This window comes from Quercus lobata, chromosome 2 (genome assembly GCF_001633185.2).
Source record: "Quercus lobata isolate SW786 chromosome 2, ValleyOak3.0 Primary Assembly, whole genome shotgun sequence".
Lineage (NCBI taxonomy): Eukaryota > Viridiplantae > Streptophyta > Magnoliopsida > Fagales > Fagaceae > Quercus > Quercus lobata.
The window spans coordinates 58160313-58176772 of NC_044905.1; the positions used below are offsets into that span (position 1 = coordinate 58160313).

The following is a 16460-nucleotide window of genomic DNA, read 5'->3' on the forward strand; positions in this document are numbered from 1 at the left end:
ATATCTCTGCATTGCGTGGAATATGTTAACATATTTATTTTATTAAGTAAGGTTATAGTTTTAAATTATATCCATACAAATGATCAAAAGTGTTAGTTAATTATTTTAATAAAAAATTAAAAAAGATAATTTTTAAATCAATGTACGTTAAGTAGTAATTGATTTTTTTTTTTTTTAAATAATGTTTTCAAAACACGTATATAATTAAGTATGTACAATAATAATTAACAATAATTAATTATAAATAAATGTGTGGGTTGATTAGTCTTTATTGAGTCACTGATACAGAAATTTAATATATAAAAAAAAAAAAAAAAAAAAAAAAGACAAAAGGAAGAATCCATCACGTGAAATTGCTAATATACGATGTTGGAGAGAGGCGTGTGTGTGTTAATAAATGTGACGAAATCAAAGTAGCTGATTCTATTGGGGAAGGTTCTACCGCGTTCGCGTGCGTCTTTTTTTTTTTCTTTTTATTTTATTTTATAGAAAAAAATTAGTCTTCCTCTACATTATTAAACACACGCGTTAAAATTTGTAGTGGATAGAATATAAGAATAGGACATAAGAATTTCTTTTCTATTCGAGTCAAGGACGTATTGTAAGTCAAGAGGTCATAAATTTCAACGTTACGCTATCAATTTAAAGAGTTTTTGAGGTGTCACAAATCTCAATCCCTAGAGCTAGAGGCCTAAGGACATTTGTCATTCGCCATGTAATTCAATTTCTTGCTGTTAATTTTAGTACAAAATCTGTATGTACACACAATTTTTTGTCATTCTATTACCAATTTTACAATTTAATTAAAAAGTGCACTTTCTTTTGGAAATCGGCAATTCATTGTCCTTTTTTAACTTTTTTTTTTATAATTTTTGAATAATTCAGCAATCACATTGCCAATTTTTTTTTTTAAAAAAAAATTAAATTTTGTTTAAGAAATCAACAATCATATTGCTAATTAAAATAAAATAGTTTTTTTAGGAGCTTGGCAAAAGCATTGCCAATTTTTTTATTATAAAGAAAATCCTTTATTTTAAAGAATTCAACAATATTATTCTTAATTTTTTTAATACCAATTTTTACACCATTTTAAATTTCCTCAAAATTGTTTGCAATTTTAAAAGTAAAAAACTCAAAAAGTTTATTGAATGATACTATATTTTACCAACACTTCCGTTAGCTGTACTCCACAAATAAATAAATTGGATGAAAAATGAGAAAGGGAGAATAAAAGCAAGATGCTAGAGCTTTTTTAACAATGAGAATGTGCCACCTGGCTAAACTACTTTTGCCTTGCTCATTTTATAATATATTTTTTTCTTTCTATTGATAATGAGAGCGAAAGAAGAAACAAGAGCAGGTGAGCTGCCTGTGATTCCAATGCTATGCAACTTTTTCTTTAGACAGAATGCATCCACCTTATGCTTATGCAAAAGCGATTTTGGGTCCAAAAAAGGGATTATAGTTAATTGATGCTGTGGGGCCAGAGAATTCGTGGCCCAGACCCACTCTACATTAGGGCCCAGGGCCCAAGCCGAGGAGAACCATTACTGAGGACGACTTCATGCTCGGCACTTCACTAAATGCCTGAAGAAAGGAGCAAACTGAGTGTAAGGACAGGGTAAGGGAAAAAACTGCCAACATCATAATACAAAACCCTGTATCTGACAAGCCCATGCTCTAAACCATGCCCTTTAACTTTCCCAACGACCCCAAACCACTCTAGGTATGGGTTGACAGGATAGGTCTGCATCCCAAAAAGTAAAACTTACACGTGAACTCTAAAAGGGAAAACGAACACTAGTATAAAAGAAAAAAAAGCCCCCCAGAAGAAATGGGGGTCTCTCTTCCCCCCCGCAAAAGGGAGAAAAAGAAGGATACAAGGCTCATCGGACGCCGTCCGGGGACTTAAATCCTACAACCCGTGCTAATGGGGGGCTTAGCCAGTCAAGCCAAGCCCGCCCATATAAGAGCTTCCATAGAAGCCACGATTGAATGGCCCACCTGTGCCCAAGGTCATGCCTTTCAAGCCCACTCTCTACAAATCATATTGTTGGGGCCCTTTGTGTATGAGCCCGACGTCATTCATGGGTCGTTACAAATCGTGTCCCTACAATTGGCGTCGTCTGTGGGAAGGGCTTGCGCGTTGGCTTAGGTGGCGGTGGAGTTGAGCCTTTGTCAAGTAAAGGACTGCGAGAGTGCCTCCACTTCCGGCGACATGCTGTTGATTGTTCCAACATAAGTTTCCACTAGGAGCTATGCCTGGCAGTGCCAAGGGCACAGGCAATTCTAGGGGCTTCCAACATCAAACTAACCCCCCCACCCCACCTTGATCAAGGGGCTAACCTTTGGAAAATAAATCAATAAATAAACAACTACAAGTTTTGGACAGAACCAAGGCCTTGTACGGTCCTCGGACTCAAGCCTCTGGGGAAACCAACTACTTAGGAGAAAAACTACAAGTTGTGGACAGAACCAAGCCCTTGTACGGTCCTCGGACTCAAGCCTCTGGGGAAACCAACTACTTAGGAGAAAAACTACAAGTTTTGGACAGAACCAAGGCCTTGTACGGTCCTCGGACTCAAGCCTTTGGGGAAACCAACTACTTAGAAGAAAAACTACAAGTTTTGGACAGAACCAAGGCCTTGTACGGTCCTCAGACTCAAGCCTTTGGGGAAACCAACTACTTAGAAGAAAAACTACAAGTTTTGGACAGAACCAAGGCCTTGTACGGTCCTCGGACTCAAGCCTCTGGGGAAACCAACTACTTAGAAGAAAAACTACAAGTTTTGGACAGAACCAAGGCCTTGTACGGTCCTCGGACTCAAGCCTCTGGGGAAACCAACTACTTAGAAGAAAAACTACAAGTTTTAGACAGAACCAAGGCCTTGTATGGTCCTCGGACTCAAGCCTCTGGGGAAACCAACTACCTAGAAGAGACAATACTGGGTTTGGACACAGCCTGGACGTTATATGGCCCTCAGAATCTACCCCGGGGAAGAGTTCCCCATTGATAGTTGGGCCAATCCCAAAACTGCATGGATTCCCCAGTCTACCATCGGATCCCCAATACCAAGGGGATTGATGCAATATAGGACCATATGTTGTCAAAGACACAGTCAAAGTCCCTCACTGCTCGTCTCCCCTCTCAAATGAATTATTTAGAGTTTATCGTTGTCGGACGGTCACCTTGCATGCATTGCGAAGCGCTCAGCCGTTATCTCGGTTAGTTTCAGGAGTTTAGTCTACTGGGAATTATCGTTATTATACTTGATAATGTCTATAAGTTCAAACTAGTAGGAATTTGTTTCAAGGTTTTTCCTGCTCTTAGCATCATTAAAGGAGAGTACACATTTAATATTCACACACAAAGTAGTTGTTGCAAAAAAGAAAAGTATTTGAGAGAAAGTAAATCCATTTCTTATTAAGACAAAGGAACAGTACAGCGTACAATGAAAGAGCTTAAATAAGCTCATACTGAAATCAATTACACAAACGAAAAGAAAAGATACAAGGGAATGAAGAAAAAGCCGAATAAGAGGTGCAGAGAAGAGACGTGCTGCCGCTCCAAAATTTTGTCTAAGGAAGCCATTCCTCAACACTTTTACATGCCTATAACTCAGGCAGCGAAAGAACCGAACTTGGGGCTTGCACCGTTGAAGAAAAGGTGCAGAGAGCCCAACTTCGGGCTAGCGCTGCTGAAGAAAAGGTGCAGGGAACCCAACTTGTGGCCAGCACCATTGAAGGAAAGGTGCAGGGAGCCGGAAGTTGATGAGCCTCCACGTAACCACACCTGCAATAAAGTAGACGGCGCTGATGGCGGAAAACCTTACTTCTGACGCACCAAGAATTTGGTGCGACCAGTACCTGCTTCGGATTTTGACTGAAAGAGGGGAAATACCATTTCCCCCTTGTCAAGACAGAAGATTGTCTTGAATCTGTGTCTTCCCTGTCCAGACCAAGCCACCTTGAGTCTCGGAAGGACCCGGCGCCTCTATGGCGGATGTAGTTCCATTACCCCTGTCCGTGTCTCAAACATATTGCATAAGGGGTGGATAACACTAAGTATGAAAACTGTGATTATGGCTAAAGGATTATGATTTTGAAGAAAACCGAAAGGTTTGTATGTAAGGAGAACAACCTCCTATCCTACTCATATAAAGGGTAAGGTGGTGGCATTCAATTCATGCAGCTTTCCAAGGAATGCTACGGACAAGGAAGAGTTGGCTCAATTTCCAACGCCATTCGTAACCGTAAGATCTGAAGATCCTCGTGAAGGCGCGCCTCGAGTATAGGAGTGTCAAAGAACTCCACGTGAGTGGGTAAAAGAATGCCTCTTAATTTGGCACGTCTCCCATGTAAATGAGAAAACACAAATATTAGTAGAGTACGGAATCTGAATAAGCTATGATGTAAGCCCAACATTACCAAAACCCTCCTCCCCGACTAAGAGTCGGGCAGCAGGATTTTGAGGGGCTATTGTGGAGCCAGAGAATTCGCGGCCCAGGCCCACTCTACATTGGGGCCCAGGGCCCAAGCCGAGGAGAACCATTGCCGAGGACGACCTCATGCTCGACACTTCACTAAATGCCTGAAGAAATGAGCAAACTGAGTGTAGGGGCAGGGCAAGGGAAAAAGCTGCCAACATCATAATACAAAACCCTGTATCTGACAAGCCCATGCTCTAAACCATGCCTTTTAACTTTCCCAACGACCCCAAACCACTCTAGGTATGGGTTGACAGGACAGGTCTGCACCCCAAAAAGTAAAACTTACACGTGAACTCTAAAAGGGAAAACGAACACTAGTATAAAAGAAAAAAAAGCCCCCCAGAAGAAATGGGGGTCTCTCTTCCCCCCAGCGAAAGGGAGAAAAGGAAGGATACAAGGCTTCTCGGACGCCGTCCGAGAACTTAAATCCTACAACTCGTGCTAATGGGGGGCTTAGCCAGTCAAGCCAAGCCCGCCCATATAAGAGCTTCCATAGAAGCCACGATTGAACGGCCCACCTGTGCCCAAGGTCATGCCTTTCAAGTCCACTCTCTACAAATCATATTGTTGGGGCCCTTTGTGTACGAGCCCAACGTCATTCATGGGTCATTACAAATCGTGTCCCTACAGATGCTATTACAATATATATATTTTTTATAATTATAATAATGAGAAAATAAACATCAGTAGTTAATTGAATTTATTGGATTCAGAGTCTAAAAATAAGAAACACCTTTATCTCTCAAATCTGAAAACTCTTTATCATTGCATTTACAAATTACAAGATACCTGATACGCTAAGTAATTTTTCAATTATAGCCTTTTATTGTAAAAGTCCTGCCTATCTATATTTTATATATAAAAAGCATCAATGTGCAAAGCAACGGTAGCAAAAGCTACAGTGATTTTGGTTTACTCAACCAAACTGTTTCACTTTTTTTTTTTTTTTTTTTTTTTTTTTTTTTTTTGGAAAATATAGTCTAAACACGCTTTTTTACTTTTTTTTTTAGCTGTTAAAATATTATCCCAATAAATTGCCACAATATTTTCACAATTTTTGAGGCGTTGATTTCTTATAAGCTAAAATATATATATATATATATATATATATATCATACCAGAACCAACCACAACTAAAAATAAATGTATTGTGAAAAAAAAAATACGACATCCATAACATTTTTCATAATACTTTCATAACAAATCATAGGTGGTAAATTATTATTGGTTTTGATTTAAATTTACCATTGAAATTGTTTTTTTGCCTACTGATAACATCTCAAAACAACTTACTATTTTATGATTTGTTGTGTAAATGTTATGGACATAGCATTTCTCTAGTGAAAATATTAAGATATTTTGTTGTCGTCATAATATTTTCACAACTAATAAAGTGTCAATTTTTTACGAGTCAAAATAATATATAACAAAATTATAAAGGTAATACGAAAATGTTATACCATTATGTTGTGTTTCTAGATATTTTTTTTTTTTTTGGTTTGAACCAAAATTCACTATTTCACATACAGTTTTCTTGGGTTGACTTTTTGTATTTTTTTTATTGTATTTTAATCTTTACACACCATTTTAAGTAAAAACACATAGTTTTACATATACAAAAAATAAAAAACTTAGGATAAAAACACTTTTCATCATTTATGTTTGGGGTAGTTCACAATTCTTCCTTAAACTTTAAAATCAAGTAATTTTTCCCTTCATTCTCAAAAAAAAAAAAGAAGTAATTTTTCCCTTAATATTTTGGGAAAAGAGTAGATATGTCGTATTGTTATTCTCTCAATTAAACCCTAATAAAAAACTTATGATTCTTAAAATATTACATTGTGTAATGTCTAAAATACTCCCACTAAATTTTAACATTCTAGATTTTTTTCACGTATTTTGAGTTTTAGATGGTAGTAATGCTTAGAAGTTGGAATTGTGATATAAGGTGTTTTATTTATTACCTAAAGAACATTAATTTTCTAGATTTAAATTTTCGAAACTTATAATTTATTTAATGAGAAATTTGATGAAACATTCCCTCTATTTTTTTTTTTTTTTTGTTTCTTACTTAAAATGACTGTTCATTAAAAACTAAGCAAGCTAAATATTGCACCCAGAGTCTTATAGAATGATAAAGAAGAAAGTATGAATGAAAATTTTTTCATCGTGTATGGTTGAAGATATTTGATAAAAAAACTTCAATTATAGCATATGATATCATTCATTACAAAAATTTAAATATTGTGACAATGTCTTAATAAAACTCAGTTGCTTATTGTTGAAAGATGATGGTATTCGTTATTATTCTTAAAATTTTTTAATGGGTGGATATTGCCTTTAGTAAATAAGTACCAATAAACTGTTATAGTAAAAAATATATATTTGTATGTTAAATAGCTACCATAATTTTGTGTGTGATTAATTATTAAAATTCTCATACAAATAAAATTAACTTTGTATGACATACAATTTTTTATGTATATAATTTCATACTTCTTCAAATAGAAAATTTATTTTAATTTTCTCATTTAAGAGGTCGCATGTTCCTTGCACCCACCCTACCTGGTGGTAAAAAAAAAAAAAAACCCAAAATCTGATGGGTGATAACTGTGTCATCGTTTATACCAAAAAAATAAAATAAAAGAGAGAGCTGTGTCATCAAAATTGACCGAATAAAATAAGGCATTATATTCCAAGAACATTCATTATTTTCTTCTATAAAAAAAATTTAAAAAATGAAAGAAAGAAAGAAAAGAACATTCATTATTTCAGTATATGGTGGTACCTATAAAAAAGTACAAGGTGGTCCATCTGAGCGTCTAGAGTGATGAAGTTTCATTGGACGAAAGCTAAGGGTTGGAACTATATAAGGACCTTAATAGGTTCATGAAAAGTTTACCCTTCTATGGTTCAAAATGTAAAATTCCGACTCTCAAATGCCATATGAAAGACATATTTACTAGAGCTCTATCAACAATTTTTACATTCATCTAAGCTGTACTACTATATTTGTTGTCCACCACTTGCAATTAGTAGACAAAATGAAACTACATAACCAAAAAATAAAAAAGACAATTAGAAACCACATTCTCAATAAACAAGATGCAAAGAAATGATGACAGAAGAATTACAAATCCATAGGACAAGTATATTTATAAATATGTATCTACAAAGCTTAATTTTAGTGTAGTAAAGGATACAACATTCATGCTTCTATATTCCATATCGCATATGAATGATGCAGCAGTTGCTAGAACTCTATCAGTAACTTTTACATTCATAGTAATATATTTGCATCCGCAGTATACAATTAGGAACTACATTCTCAATACATCTAAAGAAATGATGATAAAGCGATACAATCCCACAGGGTGAAACTCAAAGATTCAAATATCATAGTAGTTAGTACTACAGAAGTGTAGAGCAAACAAATATCATACATAGCCTTAATGTAGCACAACAATTTGGCCAACAGTAAAGAAGCATTATAGATTGTTTGTGCTATAACAAATCCCATTTGCATTGCCTCTCCATTATAAACTAAAATTCTGTGTCAATGTTAAAAGCAGTCATTTTTTAGATTATCTGTTTATAGAGAAACAGCAAGGCCATAGAGCACCATGAACCCACTATTCAACTTTAAAATAAGAAAAGGACAAGTTCTACAGATCCGTATAGCCAACGAGCCATAGCTCAAATAGCACCTCCTTATAGGCTCATTACCCCCCAGGTGGGTGTGTACTTATTTTTAAAAAAAATCCTATAAACGAGAGGCCACAACATATCACTGTCAGCACTATCCGGTGGCAAAGACAATGTTGTTAATTGTATTATTCATTCTACACAGATCTATATGAATAATCATTATATCATTATCCAAAATGATCTTTCATTTTGGATAATGATACAAATGATCTTTCATCTTACCAAATGGAGTGCACCTCTGTCTGCTGGAAGGGATAATGTGAAATGATTTTCCTTCCTCTCAACAGGGACCAGGATTTTATCAATGGCAGTCACTTGGCCATGTGGTATTCAAAAGGAAATCATAAATAAAATTGGAGTTGAAAGTAACAATAACAAGTCATAGTATTATAATGATGCCATAGAATCTATCCAAACTTTTTATCCAACAGCTTGTTATTCAAGGAAATAAGAGCAGTAAATCCTCTACACTTAATGGTGCTAGAACTCAAACTAGTGCCCCAAAGTATATTAGTTTTTCAAACTTCAAAATCAAATAGGAAACAATCTTCCATTTCATGGTGCAAGAAAAGAAAGATGACTAAATGGCTAGACCTGTTTTCCAAATTGGTGTCTAACCTATTTGAACCTATATCTTAGGAGGTTGAATCCAAATTCTTTCAGGCCCATGTTTATTAACCCGTGGATAAAACGTACATTTATAACTTTGCTTAGTCTCCAATGAGTAATAGGAACTGTAAGTATCACGGTGATAATAAATCCTCTCTGCAAAACCCGAAGTTTCTCCTTCTGCTGAAACTGAGAATGAGGTACAGGCGAGAAATAATGCTTGACATCCCAATGCATGCGTCCTATCCCAAGTCTTTTCTAACCAATCAAATTTGAAAACTTTAAAGCACTTAGAACCAGAAGGACACACTAACCAGAGCTGACCATTAGACTCTACCATATGAGCCCTTGATGAAAACATTTCCCCAGGAATCAAATCCACATCTGTGAGCAAGCTCCAGTCACTGTCTGCAACACAAAAGGCCCCCAAAGCTCCTTCACTAAAAACACAGTAAAAAGTTCCATTACTGTAAACCACATCCTCAACTGCCTTTTTGGGACCAACAAATTTGACTGTGCTGCTCCATTTGCGATCACCCGGTTGACATGTGCTTAGCAACATTTTGCTACTGTTTTTGGAACTTTGTATTGCAAAGCAAACACAATCAGGAGAAGTTGGAACTGAGGAAAACGTACTTCGATTGAAGCCAATATCAAGATCAGGTAGTTTGATTATACTCTTGCTATAAGGATTGTAGAAGAATGACAACGTAGATTTCTGTAAAAGCAACCAACCAAATCTTGAAGCACATATGACTGCACCATGTAAATCATTCAACTCTTCTCTCCGAAGTTTGTTGCAAGTGTCATGACTTCGGTTGTCAGTTGGAAGGTGAAACCTACATACACTGTTGACATTTTTGTCATCATAAGTCCAACTGTGTTCCATAAGCCATGGAAGATTCTTATAAAGTGGAACAACCTGAGATTGTCGCCAATTCTTACAAACGAGACGAAAGTATAATTGTTCAATAAAATCAAGTCGTTCAGCAATTATATTCAAAACATCAACTGGAAGATCAGACCACGGTCTAAATTCTTTTCTGTTTCCCTCAAAACCACCTAGGTGCTTTAGTCTCCTCACCATCATTGCCCTATCCATTGAACTATCCTTCCAACAATTCCACTTCACCAGTTCCAAAAAGATCAATACATATGTTACCTTCCCACCCAATCAAATTCCAAGTACCTGGATCACAATCAGAAAGTGCAAAATCCCATAAACATACATACATGGTAACAAAATTCATGGCATCTTTGTGGTGTCACATGTCTTTGATGCATTTGCAAACCCAAATTCAAGAATATTGAAAATTTTGCAGGGTTCAACAAGTGATCCCCAGTTGAAATGACATCTTTTGTAATGCTGTGATGTGACATGTATGTGGTTCAAACCTCACCAAATTATCTACTTATCTATAAAAAAAAAAAAAAAAATGATGAATCTGCAAACCCAAATTCAAGAATCTAAAACCAACATGCTCTGTTAAACAACAAAACAACAATATTGAAAGTGAAGTAACAAAATTGGCAACTGAAAAATGAAGGGTATCTAAAAGAGTGTGATAATTACCTCAGGGTTTTGGCTTTGGGCGCAGTCACCACTCTGGTGCAGTGGGTTTCTCCCAGATGTCACTCAAACCAAAGGGTTTGAGCTTTCTTTGTATTTTGCTGATTTGGGTTTTGCGAACGGATGAGACCAAAATATATGTATTTTGATTTGTTTTAGATTGCTTATACCTTAAGGCTCGAGCGATGCTATTTCAACAAGAGTTTCTTGGTAAACTTTGATCTGCACCCTCCATATTGTATACTAGTTGTCAAAATCAACGATAGAAGCAAGGTTAGTAAGAGGGTCCCCGTTAGATTAGCAATTCCTCTTTTAATTTTAGCTTTACTTTTAAGAAGATTCCACTCCTCTTTTTTCTTTTTCTTTTTTAACAAATAGAATTCTTAGTTCGTATTATTGTTTTCACATAATTCAACTTTTACAAATTAGATTTATCCAAATTATATCTATAATAAGCAAAATATTAAAATAACTATCAATTTTATAATAATAAAATGGTTTGAATAATGAATAATCACCAAATTTTTAGTTGATGTATTTTGTTTAAAACTTTAAAGTAAAAAAATTAGTAGCATCCATACACACATATATATTATATAGGAGTATCATCCATATTTGATTTCATTCAAAATAATATTATTATTTCAATATATCAAGCTAAATTTATTATTTGTTAATTCTAATCTTATTGAATCTAACTCATATTAACAAAATTTAGGATACTTTATTATTAATTTTATTGTAATTAAATGTTCACAAATTAGATAAATACAGGTCAAACATTGTCAATATATTCTTTTAAAAAAATAAAGAGGTTGAAAAAATGATACATATTTTGGATTATAGGGCTCAAACCTCAATTCTCAAAATGAGTTTCAAAATTTTCAAAGGATGAGTTTTTTTTTTTCATATAATTTATTTTGTAACTCAATTGACACTTTTAAGTATTTTTAAGGAGGAGATTAAGATTCTCTAAGTTTTTAGGGTACTCTACTACGTAGTGTGCGTTTGGATACCGCTTATTTTACTGAAAACTGAAAATATTGTTAGCAAAATAATTTTTAAATGTGTGAATAGTGTCGTGGGACTCATTTTTAATGAAAATTTTGTTGAAAAAAGAGATTTGAAAGTCTTATGAATAGTGCACGAGACCCACTGCCAGACTTGAAATACACTTCTCCCCAAAAAAAAAAAGCCAAAAGCAAACATGCATGGCCAAAACACAATCCAAACGTGCAGGTAGAGTCTCTTAAATCTTAACATTTTCTTTATAATAAAAGGTCAAGATATTACCACCACGTACCTTTGGTGCAGTGGTTACTTTACAAGTATAAATGGTTATGGGGTGTGGGGGGGTAAGGGCTAGAGTTCAAGTCTCCAGGAGAGAGTTTCACACACATATACACTTAAATTAGGTTAGAATAGATATTCATTCTTGTAAAAAAAAAAAAAAAAAAAAAAAAAAAAAAAGTCAAGATATTACCCGTTTATCACACGTTAGACTTCCACTATAATAAAACACACACAAAACTCGAACTTATCCGTTTGTTGTGGTTTTTTCCCCTATGATTTTCTCATTTTTGCGAAAGCACCACAAACAGTAAAATAGATTGAATCAAAAGGCTACAGTTTGCAATCAAAAGATTGTGAATGTGTTTTTTTTTTTTTTTTTTTTCGAGAAAGAGAAATTCAGAGCTTTAAATCTCATACAACGGCAACCCAGCATCTTGTTTGGTTGCTCTGAAAATGCATCAAAAAGACCATTTGATCCAATAAAAAGAATTTCAATGGACAATTAAAAAATCAATAACGAAAATCAATTCTTTTACTTTCCCTCCTTTTTGCTCAGCAACAAAACAAAAGGATTGCATAACCCCAAGCCCCACCTCTATGGGAGTTGGATTGACTCTGCTTCAGCGTTTTGGCAATCTTGGGTTGTTTTGTTTGCCTTTTGTCAACTTCATTTAAACGTCAAATTGATGGCTTGTTTAAGATTTTTTTTTTTTTTTTTTTTTGGTTTTAATTGGATTATTAAAATGGAATACTGACATACAACATCTTAGTCTTTTATTTTTATTTTTATTTTTTTGATACAAGGTAGAAATTCTACTCTAACATGTCTTAGTTTTTTATTTTATTTTAATTTTTTTACACAAGATAGAAATTTTATTCTAGCATATAAGTATATGTGTATGTGAAGTTCTCTATTGGAGACTTGAACCTCGGCTCTTACCCCCCACATCTTATAAGCACTTATACTTATAGAATGACCATCACACCAAGGAGAAAGTATATCATGTTTCGGTAATACCAACTCAGCATTTGTTTTAGTATTTCCTACCCAATAAATTAGTGACCTGTTTCAAAAAATCACATCAGACTACTCCAATAAATTAATCACAATTTTCTATATTATCGGAAAAATAAATTAATAATTTATTAGAGTAATCTGATGTGATTTTTTGAAATAGGTGTCACTCATTTATTGGGTAAGAAATACCAAAACAGATATTGAGTTGGTATTACTGAAACATAGTATACTTTCTCCACACCAAGGGTGTGCAGTGGTACATCTTAGTCTTTTATTACTATAAAGGAAACATTACAATATCTTAGTCTTTTATTACTATAAAGGAAACATTACAATATCTTAGTCTTTTATTATAAAGGAAATGTTATGATTTAAAGAACTTTATGTGGCAGAGACCAGAGAGTAACCTAAATATATTTTTTTTATGGGACCCTAAGAACTCTTGATCCTGTAATGAGACCCTCAAGATTCAAATCCTTCCGCACTCAACTATAAAATAATAAATAATAATAATAATAAACTGAGGCAAGATTTTTGTTTTTAAACCCTTCATATTGCCCAACATAGAAAACTACCCCCAAGAGCTGCCTCCACCCCATCAGTCCACAGCCACCAGTCCATTTCTTCTCAAAAGGTTGCTCTTGCTCTCACTTATATTAATCTTTTTTTTTTCGTTTTTTTAATCAACGCCACTTAGTTTTATTCAGTGATGCATTATTTCAAATAAATAATGACAAAAGAATTACAAATCCATAGTTTTAACTTTTAGGTATTACCTCAAAAAAAAAAAAAAAAAAAAAAAACTTTTTAAGTATATTTATCAACATGTATCTACAAATCTTAATTTTAGTGTAGTAAAGGATGCAGACATTTTAGCAAAACTTTAGGGAGCATATTTCATATTTCTATATTCCATAACCAACTCTCTAATTGCACATGAATGGTGCAGCTGCTAGAACTCTAACTGCAATTTTTATATTCATAGTAAAATATTTGCGCCTACTGACAACAATGAGTATACATTTTTTTTTTCCTGAAAAATTAATCAGTATTCAATTAGGAACTACATTCTCAATACATATAAAGAAATGATGACAAAACAATTACAAATCCACAGGGTAAAACTCAAGGATTCAAATGTCATATTTATTACTACAAAAGTATAAACCAAACACATATCATACATAGCCTTAATGTAAAACAACAATTTGGCCAACAGGTAAAGAAGCATTATGGATTGTTTCTGTTATAGCCAATCCCATTTGCATTGCCTCTCCATTAGAAACTTAAATTCTATGTCAATGTTGATTCTCAAAAACAAAAAAAAATTCTATGTCAATGTTAAGAGCAGTAATTCTCAGATTATCTATTTATAGAGAAACAGCAAGGCCATATAGCCGCATGAACCCACTCTTGGATTCAACTTTCTAATAAAAAAAAAGGACAAGTTCTACAGATCCATATAGCTAACGAACCATAGCTTAAATGGCACACCAAATAGGGTGCAATCTCTGTCTGCCAGAAGGAAGAATGTGAAATCATTTTCCTTCCTCCCAACCGGGATCAGGATTTTATCAATGGCAGTCACTTGGACATAAAGTATTCAGAAGGGTCAAAATCACTAATAAAATGTGAGGACTTGAAAGTAACAATAACAAAGTCATATTATTATAATGACACCATAGAATCATTCCAAACATTTTATACAGATAGCTTGTTATTCAAGAAAATGATAGCAATAAATCCTCAACACTTCATAGTGCTAGAACTCAAATTAGTGCCCTAAACAAGTATTTTAAATGGCTAGACCTGTTTTCCAAATTGGTGTCTAACCAATTTGGACCTATATCTCAGGAGGTTGAATCCAAACTCTTTCAGGCCCGCGTTTAGTAACCCATGGATAAAACGTACATCGGTGACTCTGCTTAGTCTTCAACGAGTAATAGGAACTGTAAGTATCACAATGATAATAAATCCTCTCTGCAAAACCTGAAGTTTCTCCTTCTGCTGAAACTGAAAACGAGGTACAACTGAGAAAAAATGCTTTACATCCCAATGTATACGTCTTATCCCAATTCCTTTTTGACCAATCAAAATTAAAAACTTCGAAACACTTAAAACCAGAACGATACACTATCCAGAGCTGCCCATTAGACTCTACCATATGAGCCCTTGAGTCATACAATACCGCAGGAATCAAATCCACACCCGTGAGCAAACTCCAATTACGGTGTGCAACACAAAAGGCCCCCAATGCTCCTCCTGTAAAAACACAGTAAAAAGTTCCATTACTGTAAACCACATCCTCAACTGCCCTTTTAGGACCAGCAAACTTGACTGTGGTGCTCCATTTGCGGTCACCAGGTTGACATGTGCTTAGCCACATTTTGCTACTGTTTTTGGAACTTTGTATTGCAAAGCAAACACAATCAGGAGAAGTTGGGACCGAGGAAAATGTACTTCGATTGAAGTTGATGTCAAGATCAGGTAATTTGATTATAGTCTTTGTATAAGGATTGTAGAAGAATGACAATGTAGATTTCTGTAAAAGCAACCAACCAAACTTTGAAGCACATATGACTGCATCATTCAACTCTTTCCCCTCAATCTTGTTGTAAGTGACGTGACTTTGGTTTTCAATTGGGAGGTGAAAGCTACATAAACTGTAGACATTTCCATCAAAACCCCAACTGTGTTCCATTAGCCATGGAACTGGAAGGGTCTCAAAAATTGGACCAACAGCCTGAATTTTTCGCGAATTCTTACAAACCCGTTTAATAAAATCAAGTTGTCTGCCAATTATATTAAAAACATCAACCGGAAGATTGGACCATGATCTCAATTCTCGGCTGTTTCCCTCACAACCACTTAAGTGCTTGTGTCTATTCACCATCATTGATGTATCTTTTGAACTATCCTTCCAAAAATTCCACTTCATCAGTACTCAAAATATTAACACACACAACCTCCCAAGAGTCCCAACCCTATCAAATTCCAAGTAAAATGACAATTAGAAAGTGCACTATTGTCTTAGTCTAAAAATCCAATATATATGCTTAATGATCATTGTAATGTTAGAACTATCTTACAACTTTCAGCTACTGGTTTACTTGTTGAATTTTTTTAAATAAAATTTATTACTTATAAAATATACACACACACAAACACAAAATCCATGGTCTAATTACTCAATTTATGGGGTTCAAGTAATAACTCAAATTCAAGAATAAAAAAACAATATGTGGTGATAAACAATAAACCCTAATATTGAAAGTAATAACAAAATGAAATGAAAAAAAGAAAAAAGAAAAAAGTAAGTAACAAAATTAGCAACTAAAAATGAAGGGTATCTAAACTAAAAGAGTGTGATAATTACCTGAGGGTTTTGGTTTTGAGCGGAGTCCCCACGCTGGGGCAGTGGTTTTCTCGCAGACGTCACTCAAAGCAACGGTTTCAGCTTTCTCTGTTTTACTTTTGAGCTGAATTGGGTTCTGAGCATGATCAAGACCAAAATATATATGAAATAAGGTTGAGTTTGGATACTGTTTCTATTGTTGGAATTAAAAAATTATACGGTAGGTAAAAGTTATTAAAAATAATATAATGGATGTATGAATACATACTAAAAAGTACGGTAAATCTATAAATAATAGTAAAAATAAATTACATAGTAAAATAATTTTCATTTTTTATATTTAACTCAAGCACACACTATTGTGTTATCATCAGATATTTTTCAGCTTCACTTTTTCACTAGTACAGTGCACTTCAA

At 34.4% G+C, this 16460-nt stretch overlaps 2 protein-coding genes across 2 annotated transcripts; both read right to left on the bottom strand.

Annotated features, from left to right (window-relative positions):
* Nucleotides 1-8564: 8564 nt before the first annotated feature.
* LOC115975965 (F-box protein At3g56470-like) lies at nt 8565-10607 on the bottom strand. Its single transcript, XM_031097021.1, has 2 exons — nt 10381-10607; nt 8565-9996 (listed from the first exon to the last, which is right to left on the bottom strand). Exon 2 carries the CDS (start codon nt 9907-9909, stop codon nt 8827-8829), a length of 1083 nt encoding a protein of 360 aa, XP_030952881.1. The 5' UTR covers nt 9910-9996; nt 10381-10607; the 3' UTR covers nt 8565-8826.
* A 3768-nt stretch (nt 10608-14375) lies between these two features.
* Nucleotides 14376-16192, bottom strand: LOC115978098 (F-box protein At4g00893-like). Its single transcript, XM_031100122.1, has 2 exons — nt 16065-16192; nt 14376-15672 (listed from the first exon to the last, which is right to left on the bottom strand). The coding sequence occupies exon 2, from the start codon at nt 15624-15626 to the stop codon at nt 14532-14534; it is 1095 nt and encodes a 364-aa protein (XP_030955982.1). The 5' UTR covers nt 15627-15672; nt 16065-16192; the 3' UTR covers nt 14376-14531.
* Between the last annotated feature and the right edge of the window lie 268 nt (nt 16193-16460).

Excerpts from the sequence above, each read along its gene's own strand:
- LOC115975965 (XM_031097021.1), bottom strand. The coding sequence starts at position 9,909 with ATGGATAGGGCAATGATGGTGAGGAGACTAAAGCACCTAGGTGGTTTT.
- LOC115978098 (XM_031100122.1), bottom strand. The coding sequence starts at position 15,626 with ATGAAGTGGAATTTTTGGAAGGATAGTTCAAAAGATACATCAATGATG.